Source organism: Poecilia mexicana, unplaced genomic scaffold (genome assembly GCF_051168715.1).
Source record: "Poecilia mexicana isolate PSO_F unplaced genomic scaffold, ASM5116871v1 scaffold_3, whole genome shotgun sequence".
Lineage (NCBI taxonomy): Eukaryota > Metazoa > Chordata > Actinopteri > Cyprinodontiformes > Poeciliidae > Poecilia > Poecilia mexicana.
Genome location: NW_028263372.1, coordinates 10,409,119 through 10,424,603, shown reverse-complemented (window position 1 = coordinate 10,424,603; position 15,485 = coordinate 10,409,119). Strand labels below are relative to the sequence as shown.

The 15,485-nt window shown below is 40.7% G+C and overlaps 1 protein-coding gene across 2 annotated transcripts in view; it reads left to right on the top strand.

The window, feature by feature from the left end:
- The first annotated feature begins 210 nt into the window (after nucleotides 1-210).
- Nucleotides 211-15,485, top strand: part of atosa (atos homolog A) — a 40,514-nt gene continuing 25,239 nt past the window's right edge. Inside the window, exon 1 of one of the 2 annotated variants that reach the window (XM_014985120.2) lies at nucleotides 211-1,431. In XM_014985120.2, coding sequence (XP_014840606.2) covers nucleotides 1,401-1,431 — 31 coding nt within the window. In that variant the 5' untranslated portion in view covers nucleotides 211-1,400. The remainder of the gene's footprint in view (nucleotides 1,432-15,485) is intronic. The other variant, XM_014985119.2, reaches the window with a different exon arrangement.

Here is a 15,485-nt window from a genome sequence, read left to right as displayed (position 1 = left end):
CAAAATGTTCACAATGGAAAAAGATGAAGCTTCACGTGAGCACATGAACGCGCACCGAATTGGACGGACCAATCAGCTTACAGAGAGTAGTCCATCTGTTTTTGTTATGAGTTACAGCAATGAGACTCCAACTGTCACTGATGTCACGGGCGTTTAAAAAAACACTCGCTTCGTGGCATTTATTCGTGAATATCTGCTCACATCAAACGCCGTGGGTCTTCCCGGAGAAGTTTTGGTACCAGTTCTAAGTTGGCGGTTGCCATGACTGCAAGTTCAGGCTGGGCCCCGGAGGGAAGTGACGAGTGGGGCTGTTGTTGGGACACGTGACTGGAGCTGCGCTGATCTGTTTTGACAAGCAGCAGGGAGGGAAGTGAGGCGGCTGAGGCAGACAGTAGCATCACGACTAGCAGGACTCACTGTTCCTTTAATCCGCATTTCGCCTGAATATTATCAAATAGTTGTCTCGCGCAGGAGTCTGGTGACCCAGCTCGCGTTGAAATACCGAGAGCTGCTTGGTGCGGGCTCGCGGCAGACGTTGCCGTCGTCACTGAAGCGTTCGGTCGGAGTCGGATTGTTTGTTGTTGTCGGTTTGCAAAAGTTTTAATGAAGACCACAAAGGAAGTCAGCGCAGGTGGCGTTTCCAGCGAGAAGTAAATGGCGAAGGGTCGACCTCGAAAGCGGACCAAATTCGTTTGACAACATTTTGTCATTTTGTGACTATAATGATAGGCTAAAATTTGTATTGCCGTAGCTCCCCCTCCGAATGGAAAAAAAAAACCCATACAGAGACCGTTTGTAGATGGGCTGAGCTACGCTATAGGAGCTGAGATGTTTGGACGGTGAACCAACATTAACGAAAAGGTTAGTTGGTCGAGTTTTCTGTGGTGCTAGCTGCATTGCTGAGTTAGCAAGCCTCCGTAGCGGTGGTATCAACGTTACACAAGCTGTGAGGGGGACTGCGAAATGAATCCCGACTTAACTATGATTCAGGTGGCGGAATCCGAGACGAGCTGAGAGAGGAGCCAGCTTGCTAGTTGGATTACTAGTTCACAGATTGGTTACTCGCTAGCAAGCAGCTTGACAACTCGTTTGCCCAACGCTCCGAGTATCAGCTGTCTTTGTGTGAGTTGGACAATACAGTGCGACTCGATGGAAGCGTACAGGAGCATGCTAACAAAGCGAGGCTTTGTTGTTGGATAGGGGTGGGGGGGCAGTTGGCACTGACACGCAGGCTTTACAGCTGATATCGTCGCTTAGCTAATACAGCAGGTCTCTGGGGCCAGAGGGGCTCTTTTTTCTCTTTTTTTTTTAAAGGGGAGCTGTTTGGGGGGGTTCCAGGCACCGTCGTGTTGCTGTCAAAGCTGTGCGTGACACAGAAAGACGACCCTGAAGTCAACCAGATGACACTTTACAACATGAAGCCCGAGCGAGGTATGTGAGCAAGCTGAAACACACACACACACACATACATGCACATCTCTGTGTGGGCAAGCTGTGTATATAACCAGCTTTACATGACTGACTGTACCCATTTCCCCCGAAACCCCAAGAGAGAGGACAAGAATTATGTAACAGCTGGTCCGGCTGGTTACATGAATTTACAAAACCTGACCTGAGTAGATGAGGATGTGCATACACTCCAGTGTCAGCTGTTTCCCTTACCCTATTTTTTTTATTTTTTATTTTTTTACTTCATCCACAACCTTCTCTGCTGCTCTCCTGCCACATACTGTTCCTTCCAGTAGCTCATGGTTGACAGTATGCCTGCTGCAAAATGTTCCTGACACCCACCCTGTTGTGGAAATAAGGCTCCTGCCTTATGCTCTGCAACCTGTTTATAGCTTTGCTGTGTCTGCACCAAGACTTAAACAGGAACAGAGGAGACGGCCTTGTTTGTTTCAGTGTAATTGCACTAATTATGTCAGGGCATGAATATGCAATGGGGTCCCAGTGCCAAAATCTTTGCTCTGACACAGTTGCTGATAGATTTTTTTTTTTGTGGAACTTATTGGGATTTAACAACCTAAGCTATTTATTAACTGCTTGGTATGTGTTGTCACATGTTCTGGCGACTTGGGTTAGTCCACAACAGAGTTGCACCATATTAGAAAGCCAGTGAAGGACCAGTGTTGTGTGGTCATCATCAGATTAACTGCAGTCAATCAGCAATTGACTGTGTGTTTACATGTGTTATGAAACTGCTGCTAGGTTGCTCTTCCTTTGCTGATAATGAGAATCCAAAACACACAGTAATCTTATTCCCCATCCCCCATCACCTCCGCCCCCCTCAGGTGGGCTCTGGATTTTTTTAACCCTTGGTTTTTTCTTTGGCCAGCTTTATGGTATCCTTTATATGGAAACACTGACTCAGACAGGCGGTGGTGGGATGTGACAGGCCAAGGTTGGTGGAACCACGGTATAGTTTAATTATAGCCTAACAATGCAGCAAAGCATACTCCCATCAAAACAACCTTGCTGTTAATTCACAGGTCATGTGAACATTCCTACCTTGAACTAGAGAGGAGATTGAACTGGGGATCTGAGACCGGAGAGCACAGACGAATCGTCACCAAAGGTTTTCAGCTTGATTGGTTGGAAACTACATACAATGCAACATGTTACCCAGTCTAGTTTTAGCTGCAGGGAAAACTCACAAACTCACTCGCTAAATTCAATATCAGTGAGATGTTTAAAATAAAATCAGAGCCATTTAAAAAATAAAAAATAAATTCTGAGTTAAAGTAAGTAACCCTGTTCCTCAGAAGGCACACCCAGAGACTTTACATTTAGTAATGCTAACCACATTATCATGCTAATTGCTAATGTAAAATGCTAAAGCCTCTTTAAGATGCCAATTTTCTTTTCTTTTTTTGAATGAGTCAAACACAGCTTTCCAGTGGCTGCCAACACTCATTACCTGCCTTTTATCTTTTCGTCACCCTTCAAGGTTTATTAACTAGCTGGCTTTCGCTGCCATCCGCAAATCTTCTAAACCTGTTTCTGCAGAATCTGCTTCACATGTATAACTCCTTGTTGGTCAGGGACTCACTGTTGTCCTATTGTTCCTTTGAACGTGCTGTACTATTTCTCTGGTGCTGATAAGCAGATTGCCTATTACCCAGATATTTAATGTCTTTTGTTTTCCCTGCATCCTGAGAGAGAGGGACTGCAGGGCTCTTTGTTCAGTAGCCTGGAAGGTCGAGCTGAACACCAGCAGCCAGGTTAGCAGGCCTGAGCTGGGGTTAACTCTGAAGGAGAGAGCTGGACAAGTCCAGACATGCAAACCCAGTATGTAAATGTGAGAAAGGGTCTGAACTCCTGATCAGCTGGGTGTGAAAAGCCATCAAGAGGATGTGGGTGGGTGACAAGGTCATCAGTAAAGTAGTTAGTCAATTTTTACATTTCACTTCTCCTTTACTCAGTTAAATACTGGAAGTAACCAGAGTCAAATAAAAAGTGGTACACTTTTTTTTTTTTTGCTAATTTGGTCTTTTTCACTACTATTGCTGTACTGTGGGAAGAATAAATATGTGCTATTTTGGTGGTGACCTAAATAAGCTAGCCCCATGATAGGTTAGTAAAGCCACTCTGAATTTATGCTTGTTTGTGATTTTTTTTCCCTTAGTAAGAAAATAAATAAAAAAAAAAAAACACATTTTCAAAAGTTCAGTTATTGTTTTAGAAGACATCAGCAACATAAACCAAATCTTTTACTGTAACATTAAAAAGGGTTCTAATCATAATTTGGACCTCAAAGTATTAATAATGACAGCTTTTGCTAACAGGAAGTCATATAGGGGAGTTTATGTAGCGTCACTTCGGAGCATCTGGTGAACCATTCTTTTGTTGTAAAGGGAGTAAAAACGGCACTTATGTTCTGCTCAGGGGCCTAACCAGAGTCATCTGATCCTCTTGTTTTTCTGTGAGTTTAGTTATGAGTCAGGACAGTGTGTGTGGAGAAAGTGAGTCTGGCACAGAGTAAGTGTGCAACAGATCACTGCTGAACCAGCCACTGGCAGCTTTTACAAGTCTCATAAAGAGCAGCTATAGAAAACTTCTGGTCCTGTTTTCCAGTTGGAGAAAACATGCCTCGTGGTATTTTTGTTTTGACACATTTTATTTTATTTGTTCATTTTAGCTAAATTGAGTCTAAATTGGGCTTTACTTGTATCCACAAAGGGATATTTTCAGTGCGCCGTTTCCACACGGAGCACGATTCAAAACCACTACGGAACAGTTTACAACATAAAACGCGCTGTTTGTGCTTGACTGTGGTCCTTCACCAACACAGACATTCATGGCTGGGAAATGTGCCGGAAACGACTGATGATTTACATTAATTGTGACTTTGTTTCTGTTGTGTTATTATGTCATGCTTTAAACCTATATACAGAGGTGATCTCATCACGAGTCACGTTGGAGAATCAGTCAGCTGGCATGCCTCAGTGTTCTGTTTCTGCTCTCTGTAACTTTATTTGTATAGCACTGCTTCCTGTTGTAAAGTCCTCAAATCCACCCGCCCTCCTTAACGGAGATGCATATGTCTCAGTTGCTCACGTGTAAAATTGTTATGCTTTGATCAGAAGTACACACGGTGACTAACAAAAGTATTCCCACCTTTTGAACTTGTTCACATTTTGCCACTTTACCTCAAATTCTCTGTTTTGTTGTATTTTTGTGATGGATGGACATAAATAATTTTCATAACTGTGCGTGGGACTTGTGGTTGAGCTTAGGATTCAGGAGGATCAGTGTGGCTTTTGTCCTGTTTGTGGAAAAAAAGTGGCCCAGATCTGGATCATGACCAGAAGAACAGCAGCCTGGATACAAGTGGTTGAAATGATCTTCGTTTGTTGCACTGAAAGGAGTTAGCTTAGGTGGTTCCCGTGTCTAATGAGGATGTTTCCTGTGTTCAGAGGCACATCTATTTGATTGAGATCCCATCCAGCAAGCTGTTTGACACAATGCATGCCAAGTGGAATCTTGCTACACATTAATACTCAACAACAGTTACATTTTTTTGCATTTGAACAGAACGTTGTTGTGTTATTGGTGCGTATTGTTGCTGTGGTGACAACATTTGTGTTTTTATGATGTGACCCTAATCATATGTACCATATGTAGCAGTGTGCTGCTACAAGATGAAGCCTTCAGCCCAAGCTTAAGTCTTTGCAACAGGTTTTCCTCCTTTCAACTCTGACCATAACAGCAATCAATATTTCCACCTCCATGTTTCATGGCAAGGCCAGGATCAGTTTTTAACCAATAACTGAGTTTTGCATATGGACCAAAATACTCAATTTCAGTCTTGTCTAAAGTTTTAGATTGTTTTAAACAATTACTGTTTCTTTCACCGTTTCATAAAGGCTGTCTTTGTTGATCCAAGATTCAAGGGATCCGATGTATGCAGAAGGGATGCAAACAATCGATTTACAACTGGTTGTCGATAAATGGTTTATTAGATTAAAATTAGTTCCAACCGATTAACATCCACTGAGACCTTCTTTTAGTTTAAAATTAAACTAAAAGTGGTGTAGTTTGGCTACCACAAAACTTTCTTTATTTTGGATATTTAAAATGTCTTCCTGTTCCAGTGTTAAGTGTTCATTTAAAATGAAAGGTCATTGAACCTTGAGAGGGCGTACTTGTCATTACCACTACATGACTTGAAAATGGTCTCAAAACAACAGTATTGTAGTTTATTGCCATAACTTCTGGGAAAACTTGTCAACTAACAAAATTTATTTGGGTGACAGACTTACAGGTGACCTCTGGAAGCTCTTGGATTTTATTTAGAGTAAAAGGGGTTAAATAGGAACGCTCCACACACTTTTCAAAGTATCCCATCGTTTCCCCTTACCATTACACGCTGCTTTATTTTTGCCTTTCGGTTAAAAATCCCAATAAAAATATCTTGACGAGTGCTGAAATACTGACATGATTGGAGGGTGTGAATACTTTGGAAGGTGCTGTGTAACACGGAGCAGATGGCCGATTTTATTTTAGCTCGTTTCCACCTGACCAATCTCCTTCCATTGTGTTTGCCTCTTCTCGGCCACAACAGGTGTTCCCCTCCGCTCCGATCACAGTTGGATCCCATCTGCATGTTATAACCGTCATCGACCCCTCTGTTCATGCTGTCCTTTTAGTTCTAATCACAGCAATTACACGGGCAGAATCAGACCTGCCTCTCGCGATGAAAAGAACAGCCGACTAAGCAGTCCTGCAAGGCTTGACTTTAAGTAGGTCCCTTTTCCAGCTGGATGTGGTTTGGCACCCAGTCGTCCTGGTACAGTGATCCCAGAGCGGTTTCTTAAAGGTCACTGAAATTATGATAGCAGCGCTGCAGCTATTTATTATTACCTCTCACTGTATTGGATGCGGAAATAGTATGGCCCAGACTTGGTCCCGCACTGTTGGGTCATATTTTTTCTACCAAAAGTGCACAGAGTGATGTAATCACCTTTTTACATCCTGCCCGCCCCCCGTGGCTCCTCCCAACCAACCAGCAGCGAGCCCCGCAGGAACAGGAAGAGCCATCTGTGCATGGGGATTCTTCTTGGTGGGGATCATGTCTGCATTTCAGTTTTTTTGTTTCTTTATTTTTGACCAGGTTTGGTTTATTTTGATAGCCACCTGTTTATTTTTTTTGTTGTTTTCATTGAGCATAAAAAAAATTGAAATAGATGAGGTAAAACGTAGCTTTTCTTGAAGCTTTAAGCGTTAAGAAGCTATGCATTCCGTATGTAGGTTCTACGTCTCCATGAATAATCAGGTGCAGGTATCCTCTGAGCTCGATCCATCCTCCCACTCCTACTTTTAATCCCTGATGTGACATAACAAGATTGCCGTTAAGCTGTAAATTCTGGAGGCCTTGTACAGTTTGATCTGAAAGCACACTATAGATGGGAATACAGGCGCTCAAGCTTGTAAATTGTTTGGACATTTGGACAGCTTGATTGTGTTTTTTTTTTTCTTGGTGATGTTCAGAGATATAGACGCATATTTAGCAAATATGTCAGTATTCTCCACAAAACTATTGATGATTTCCTGGTTTTACAGTTTCCACCTCTGTCCCCTCCCCTTTTGTTTTGCATCTCCTGTGTGTCACATCAAAGAGGCCTCAGCTGCTGTTACACCTCAGCACTTCACACCTCCACCACAGATAATATCTATACAACAGCTGTAAGAACCACAGCTCAGCTGGATTAACTTTCCATATCCAAAACAAGAGGATCAGAATTGCTACGTGACAAATTTGTCCAGCATCGATCCCTCTAGGCCGACTTTTCATTAAAGCCGCATCCATAGACGTGATTTGGTTCACGCCAAAGAAAACAAAACAAAAAAACAAAGTAATTTATAGCAATGGAGAAGACTGGAGGAGCTTTTCTAGGATTGACTTTTAGTTGCATATATTGAGGCCAAAGGGTGAATTCCCACTCTGTGTAAGAGAGGAGTTGGTTATTGACAACTCTGCAGTTAAACTAGGATTTCAGAATTATTTTTAAAAGAAACAAAAATGAGGAGCCGCCATACTTTCATAAAAAACTGTCTTTTTTTTGCATGGCTCATGCCAGTCTTTGTTCTCCCCTTTGACTGTATTTCTAAACATCTCATTAATCCTGAAGATGGATTTCTTTACTTAATGGAATTAGATTTCACTCAGGAATAATTTCCACTTAGGCCTGTCACAATAACAAATTTTGCTGGACATGAATTGTCCTAGAAGTCATTGCCATTTGAGACCATTTTCAAGTAGTATGATGGTAATGGCATCTTAATGCAGGAACACATTCTCAAACCTCAATAAACTTTAAATTCTAATGAACATTTAACACCAGAACTGTGAGAAATTTTAAATATCCAAAATATATAAACAAAACAACAGAAAAAACAAATAAAATCAATTATGAAGTCTATACAAAATTGTCCATCAAAAAGGAGTTAGTTGAGACCAAATTACCAGACTGAATACGTTTTTGGTAAAAATAGAGAAAAAAAGAGAAATGATAAATCATACAGACGGAAATTATTGAGCTTGTTTTAATTTATCATGCAACCAGTTGACTTATTGCTTATTGCGACAGGCCTAATATCAGCCCTGTTTGACAAATGTGTTTTACATCTTTTAATTATTTGGATTTTGAACTCAGGTCTATCAAATCAAATTTTATTTGTAAAGCACATTTCAGCAGCAAGGCATTTCAAAGTGCTTTACATCATAACAAACACAAAAACGCAAAGTCATGCAACATAGAATCAACAATCAAAACAAGGAATTATTGAAATAAAAGCCAGTTTTTGAAAACATGTTCAGTAATTTGTCAGGTCTTTTTAAGAAAAGAAAGCAAGAATAAAGTAGATTAAAATCAGAAATCAAATTTGGTATGAATAAAGTTGTAATTTTATTATTAAGCCATATTGCCCAACCCTACACAGCCATTGCCATTGCCTCTCTGCTGCAGTTAAACATCCCCAAATGCTGCGTTGCATCACTGTTACAGTCACATGACCAAACTAATACCAGCCCCATTCCAAAACACAAACGACAAAAGCTTGAAAATAAATAATGGCTTTGAATACAAGTACATTTTTACATTTGATCTTTTTCTTTTACAAGCTTTCAACAGTGTTTTGCATGAAAAATTATTTCAAAACATCCATTGCAGGTATTTCACTACAAGCTATTAGTCTTAAAATAGACACGACAGAAGATTGACTATGAAAACGGTTGAATTCTTTCAGGTTTGAAGGTCTCCTACCAGACACGCCACACATCTTTCAGCACACAGGCTGTTACGCAAGCAGCTTTTTAATCAGGCTCACACAAATCTCTTATCTGTGCCTATGCTCCATATTAGTAGAGAGACGTGGAGGTTTTGCACTAACTCATTCTTCAAATGTGAAAATAAAATTCAAACGTTCCAGTAAAGGAAGTTATGGTGGAAGGAAAAATCAATCGACTAAAGCAGTTTATCTGTGGTGCAAACTATTGTTGGTGGTGATTAACCACAAATGCAAATACGCGCACACACACACACACACACACACACACACACACACACACACACACACACACACACACACACACACACACACACACACACACACACACACACACACAGAGTCTGTGTTAACAGAGAGCTCCTTCGGGGCACATTGTAGTGGCGTTAAGCACATTGCTTATTAACAGCAATGTGGGGTTAAGTTAATTTCACACTCATCACATCTATCCCCTTTCCTTCTCTCCATTGTCTCGTTTTATCCCTTTTGTTCCAACAACCAGTCCTAATGGTGAATCAGGTAGTTTAATAACCTCACCTCTAGAATGTATACATTTTTGATCCGATGAATCAATTTAGAATAATCGATTACTGAAATAATCATTAGTTGCAGCCCTAAGTGTAGATTAACTTTTGTTATGTTTAGACAACCATGGCTTGAGTGATTTGATTATATGGCCAAAGTCCAGTCTCTGATTATTGCAAAGCTCTGGCCTGCTCATAGTGTACGTAACATAAACGGCTTTTGGATAAATAAATGAAAACCACAGCATATTTTTAGTTAAATAAAATGACCATTTCCTTAAAAAACAACCTAAAGTATTAGTTGTTTTCATCTGTAGCTCTGAAAATCTACAAATACAGTAAAACCCGCATATGGGAAAGGAGACATTTTAGCACCACGTTTCAGACAGAGTCCTTGTACAACTTTATGCGAAAACAGGTTGAGTGACAGAAAGAATTGACTGGTTGAAGGGGATGAAATAGAGCAACGTTGATGCAATATGTGCAGCTTCCTGTTATCTGCTGATGCCTAACTCCCTGTGGTAGCAGCCTGAATGAACAGATGACACGAAGATCGTTTCCTTTCTAGAAGATTCTGGTGCCTTCAGTACTTCCTGTGACCTCACCGATGCTGAAAATCCCTTAGGTTTCTTTACTTGGCAACAACTAATACAGTTATCTATGCAACTTATTTGTGCTTATGCATTGTCAGAGTTTTAATTTTGGGATAAAATTGAAAGATTGAGTTATTGATTTTTGTATGTCATAGCAAACTAACAATTGGATAGAGTTGTTTATTTTAAAAGGAACAACAAGTTAGCTGTAAAGGCTAGTTTTCATCTGTAGTCCCTAGACAAGTTGACAAGCTTCTTACATCCAAAAAGAGAATAAAAGGATTTTTTGTTCAAAACATATCGGGTTACATTTTTGTGTTTTTTAAAAAGGTCTATAAAAACACCCAAAAAGACTGAGAGGGTTTTCAAGTATAGAAACCAGTGCTCTAGTTCTTAACCTCTCGCTGCATTAAATCCATCTTGAATCTGACACAGCTGACACTTTTTCACGCAACGTTTGGAGCCGGTGCTGCTCGGGTTGCTCAGGTCCGACTCCCCTTGCAAGAAGTTGGCAGCTGCAGCTGTGGATGGGTCAAAGGCACTCGCATGAGAGGGTGGCTCTGATTACAGAGAGGGGTTGTCCTACTGCCCCACTGTCCTGCAGCCACCAGCACTCAGCTGCTTTCAAAATAGCCTCTCTGCTTCCTATTGACAAATGTGTGCAGGTTTACATGTTTCAGTACTAATGTTTACCTTTTTTTGTTTTCTTTTTTTAATAATCTGGGGCTCAACAATTCCCATGTGACCCATCTTGTTGAGTACTCCCTTACTTACTCCACTCTCCATTGTGGTTTCTGTTATATAACTTGCATTAGTCTGACTTTGCAAAGGACTGCTCTTAGCTGAATAACAAGGGTTTTTTATGGAGGGTTGGGGGGTTGAAATGTATATGAAAAGAGAGAAAGGGAAGCAAAGTGGGAGGCATGGCAATGCTTTGAAGATAATGTTACTAGTATTTCAGGATAGATGAGAGGGGAGGACAGGCGAACCTCACTAGTCGGTGTTGTATATTGTAGCCTCCACCTTACCATACCGGCCCGTGCTCCAGGGCTAGGCCTGTCTCTCGTTTTGTGAACGTTTTATCAGACGTAGTCCTTATCTTCTGAGCATTCTTTTGCTTTATGTTGCACCTGGAAGCCGACCACTGAAACCAGTCTGGAGTGTTTAGCCTCGGAGCGACTAATTTGAATAATCAGGGATTTAAGTACCCTACTCAAGGACTGCAGTTGCTATGGTTGTTGACGATGAAGAGAGGAAACCGAATCTCACTCCTTAAGCCAGAGTTGTACAGCAGGACCGGGGGGGTTTCAGTAGCTAGTCGACACGTTGTCGCCTGCCATCGGATCAGAAAGTCCGTTTCAGCCGAGTTTATCAGACTTTGCGTTCACCTGCCTGCTAATGCCTGAAATCTGCTGTTGTGTTTGGGGGGGAAATCCTGCAGTCTGGTATAGCGCTCCAAGAAACACTGTTGCCTAACCCTGACAAACTGCCATTGTTACTGTTGCTTTCATCATGTGGAGCATGAATAATACTGTGAGAAAGCATTGTGAATTTTATGCAATGAGTGTGAGTTTCAAATTGAGTACGTTTGAAATTTAAACCCTAAGTGACGTTACGAAATGTTACATAAAGCAAAAGCTGTAAAAAGTGTGAATAATTTCTGTATTTAAATGAAAACTTTAGCAGCAGTTTTAGTGTAAAGCATCACTGTAAGAGAGATCTGCTGACATTTTACCACAACTGCATCATAATTGAAATTTCACATTCTGGCTATTATATGAAATATTTCAGCTAATTACAGCAGAGACGAGCCAAGAACTTCAAAATGTGATTTTGTGTTCAGAGCATGTTTTAGGGCTTATTGTGAAAGTTTGAATGACATTGTCTTATGGGGAAAAACAAACTGAGGATTCCTTGATAAACTCCAACATCAGGGGCTTTTCTTGTAGATATGATGGGTATAAAGCGAATGCACCATCTTTAGACAGTAGATGATCTTTAAACAGCGTCATGTAGAAAAAGTTGTCAGTTTTGCTGTCTGAGCAAATAAATCAATAAATTGAACAGAAAATTAAGAAATTACAACAAAATTCCTTTATCTGTTATAACTATGAAAAGGTTCATTACAATGAGTTCTGTTGATTTAGGCATTTGTAATCTGGCAAAATGATGGGAGTTCTTTGTTTTGCTTTATTTAAAACTTGAAAAATGAATGGATTCATTGCTCAGGATTTGATCTGTGGATCACCGATCAAAATAGATTAGAGAACAATTGTCTGATTCCAGTATTTAATTAATTCAGCTGTGACTCTCTAAGAACAATAGTTCTGTCTTTAAGCAGAAAAAGACATGCGAAATGCTAGCTGCACCAGTGCAACAGAGCAAAAGAAAGAAAGAAAAAAAACTGTTGCACTTCACAGATATTTGATCACAAATTAGTCACACTCTGCAGCCCTGGTTTGTATCCACAGACAATTGTAGTGGGGTATGTAGACATGGGGTCAGGAAACATGATTCAACTAAGAAGCTCTACTTCATAAATAGGTTTTGATAATGTGTTGTGAAATCCAAAACTCAAGCTCCCCTAGGGTTCCTTTTTATTTTTTTAAGCAATTCTCTTAAAAGCTTTAGAGCTTTTTTTGACTTCAGTAAATGTGAGTTTCTCAGCTGGTAAATAACTGTTCAGTTTTTCACTTAAGATAATAGGAGTGGAAGAGGGGTCAGGGTGGTGTGACAGTCTGGGTCGAGTGTTTTTCTGCTTCTACCGGGAGTTTAATGAAAGCTGAAACAGAAGAGGGGTTCTCCTCAGCTGGAACTGTTATCTCCCCCTCATCCAATCAGGGCTTGTTGCTATGTGTGCTGTGAATCTGCTCCCTTTGTGTTTTAAAAATGGGGGTGTGGGACACACGCGCGCGCGCGCGCACACACACACACACACACACGTGTCACAGAGTTCAGAGTTTTGAAATAGCATTTAACTACCCATGAGAAGGGAAATAAAAATTTTTACGTGGATCTCTTAAACACTTGTTGAGTCGTTGCTGACACACTAAGTTTGTTGGCAAACTATTGCTCATTGCCAACCCTTACAGTCTCTGGCAGAAACTGTTTTCCTGGCAAACTTTACAATCATTTCCAGTAGAAGTCCCATAACAACAAGACAGACAATAACAGGAAAGGTGACCGAAAACCCCAGCTGACCCTCTCCTCGTGTTTTAAAGTTACCAGCAAACTTCTCCCCAGCTCTACCCGAGACTGAGAACAAAAGCAGTGTTGTAACAAAGAGTGCCATGAACACACAGATGCCACTCAAGACACACACGACGGGCATGATTGCGTAAACAGATGAACAGACCAGTAATTGTGCACAGAGCGAAGACATGGTATGGAACAGACTGGTGTGGCAACGGCGTACACATTACTGCCCACTCGCATTCACGAGCAGAAGAACGTCAAGTTGAAACTTGTCACATCCACAAACAAATTCTAGAAAGGAGAGCTCGTTCTCACACGCAGACACACTTCAATCATCCTGACGGGAATGCTTGAAACCATCGTCCCTGTTGCCGTGGTAACACTCATTCTTCCGCCCCTTCTTCCCTGGTCAGCCGTCCGTCTTTGATCCATCAGGAGGAGAGTGTGAATAGTGATGTCATGTATCTGTTTCACCATTCCTAGCAACTTTTTGAGAACTGGAACAGAATGTGCTGCTGTTTGTTGATATTGCATTGCTCAAGATTAATTGTAATTAGGCATAGACCACGATAATAGCGTGATTATATAATATGAGTCGACATATATCAGTTCCAACATGATCTTATTACCTTTTATCAAAACAGACAAAATCGCAGTTAAAATAATGGCTATAAATGGTACTTGTGCTGCACAATATATTGCAAATATATCCTCAATGCATTATCGTTCCGATCAATTGGTTATGGTTAGTATAAGTGCACAAATATAAATTCTAGAGATGTGGTAGTTTTTATTTTGCTGTGGCAGTGCGCCATTATCAATTACAAGTAAAGAAAACCCTAGAGTGCAATAATTGTTGAATGATATCTTCTAAATGACAAACATTTTACATGTCAACATACTCAATGTCACTGACAATTAGGGCTGTTGTAAACGAATATTTTAGTAATCGAGTAATCTTTCGATTATTCTTACGATTAATCGAGTAATCGGATAAAAAAAATTATAAAATGAAATATTGGTAAATCTGGCATAATACCGGTGTTACTATCAGATATCAATATCAGTCCAATTTTTCATATTTGAGCTTCCCTAACAGTTGCTTTTTTGTAGTTTAGAAAACTAACCTGTAACAATAATAGCTCACTTTCTAAGTTAACCAGAAGAAAAGTTATAGAAAAATCTGAAATTATACTGAATTTAATAACAAAGAGGCAGGCTCACAAATATGCTTATAAAAATGTCTACAATCCAGCTTTTAGTTTATGTATTCATCTTCAGTGAGTTTAATAGATTAATTAAACTCACCTTGCCACCTAACCTGTCACGCTTTGGGTTTGAAAATACGGGAAATGCCGCCTGGAGTGGAAGGAGAGGGCAAATGAACGAACATGGGGTGGAGGGGAGGAAATAGACCAGCGGACTGACACCGTTAGACCGGGGGACGAACACGGGGGGAAGCAATACGGGATATTTACGACACCTTCACTGGTCACACTCAGAAACTCAAATACCAGCCATGTACGATGCGCTCCGCCACCCGTTTCTTCAGACCGGGATATGAAATTTATTGTGCGGTTCGTCGGTAAAGCTACATTTACACGGTAAGCATCAGCTACTCAGCCGCCCGCCCTGTTCAGGCTATCCGCTCACCTCAGCGCTCTTCCCGCCGTTCGCTTTCAGCCAGCAGCCCCGGAGGAGAAATGCTGCCGTACTCCAGGCATCCCCCAGTCATTTTAAGGATGCTTATTGGTTCCCCAAAAACGATAAAAAGTCGGGCATTATCATCAATCAATAAAATCCCCACGGGCCAATCTTGAAGATTGGACTTTATGCCGCTGAGACTTAGCTTTTGTCAACAACTCAGAGGCGGAAGTGAGAGCTCCGCGCAACGCAAATGAAGTCCCGGCCGGAACACGGTGCGCTAACTAATAAAACATCAATTAAAGAAGCTTCGAGGCAGGTAAATTTTCCTCGAGGAATTTTAGTAATCGAGGTACTCGAACCATTCGAGGAATCGTTTCAGCCCTACTGACAATAATTTTCCACATCTCGGGTGTCCAAAATGCTATGGATGGATGGACTCAAGAAAAATCCTTCATATCACCATTGCAATTTCTTTTGTAATATTGTTTTGCCCTAACAGTAACATGTATTCATAAGTAAATGTAAGAAATAAAGCCTGTTAAATTTTATAGACATTTTCAAATCCTGACTCTAATTCCAAACAGGCAAATTTGTTTTGTCTAACAAAAGAAAAAATATAGCATGTATTTTTAAGCCAGCTAATGGGCAGTGTGTAGCAAATTATCATGGAATATGCTTCATACACCTGAAGAAAACTCACTCTAGCAATTTTTCTGGCATCTTCTTGAACTGTAGGAAC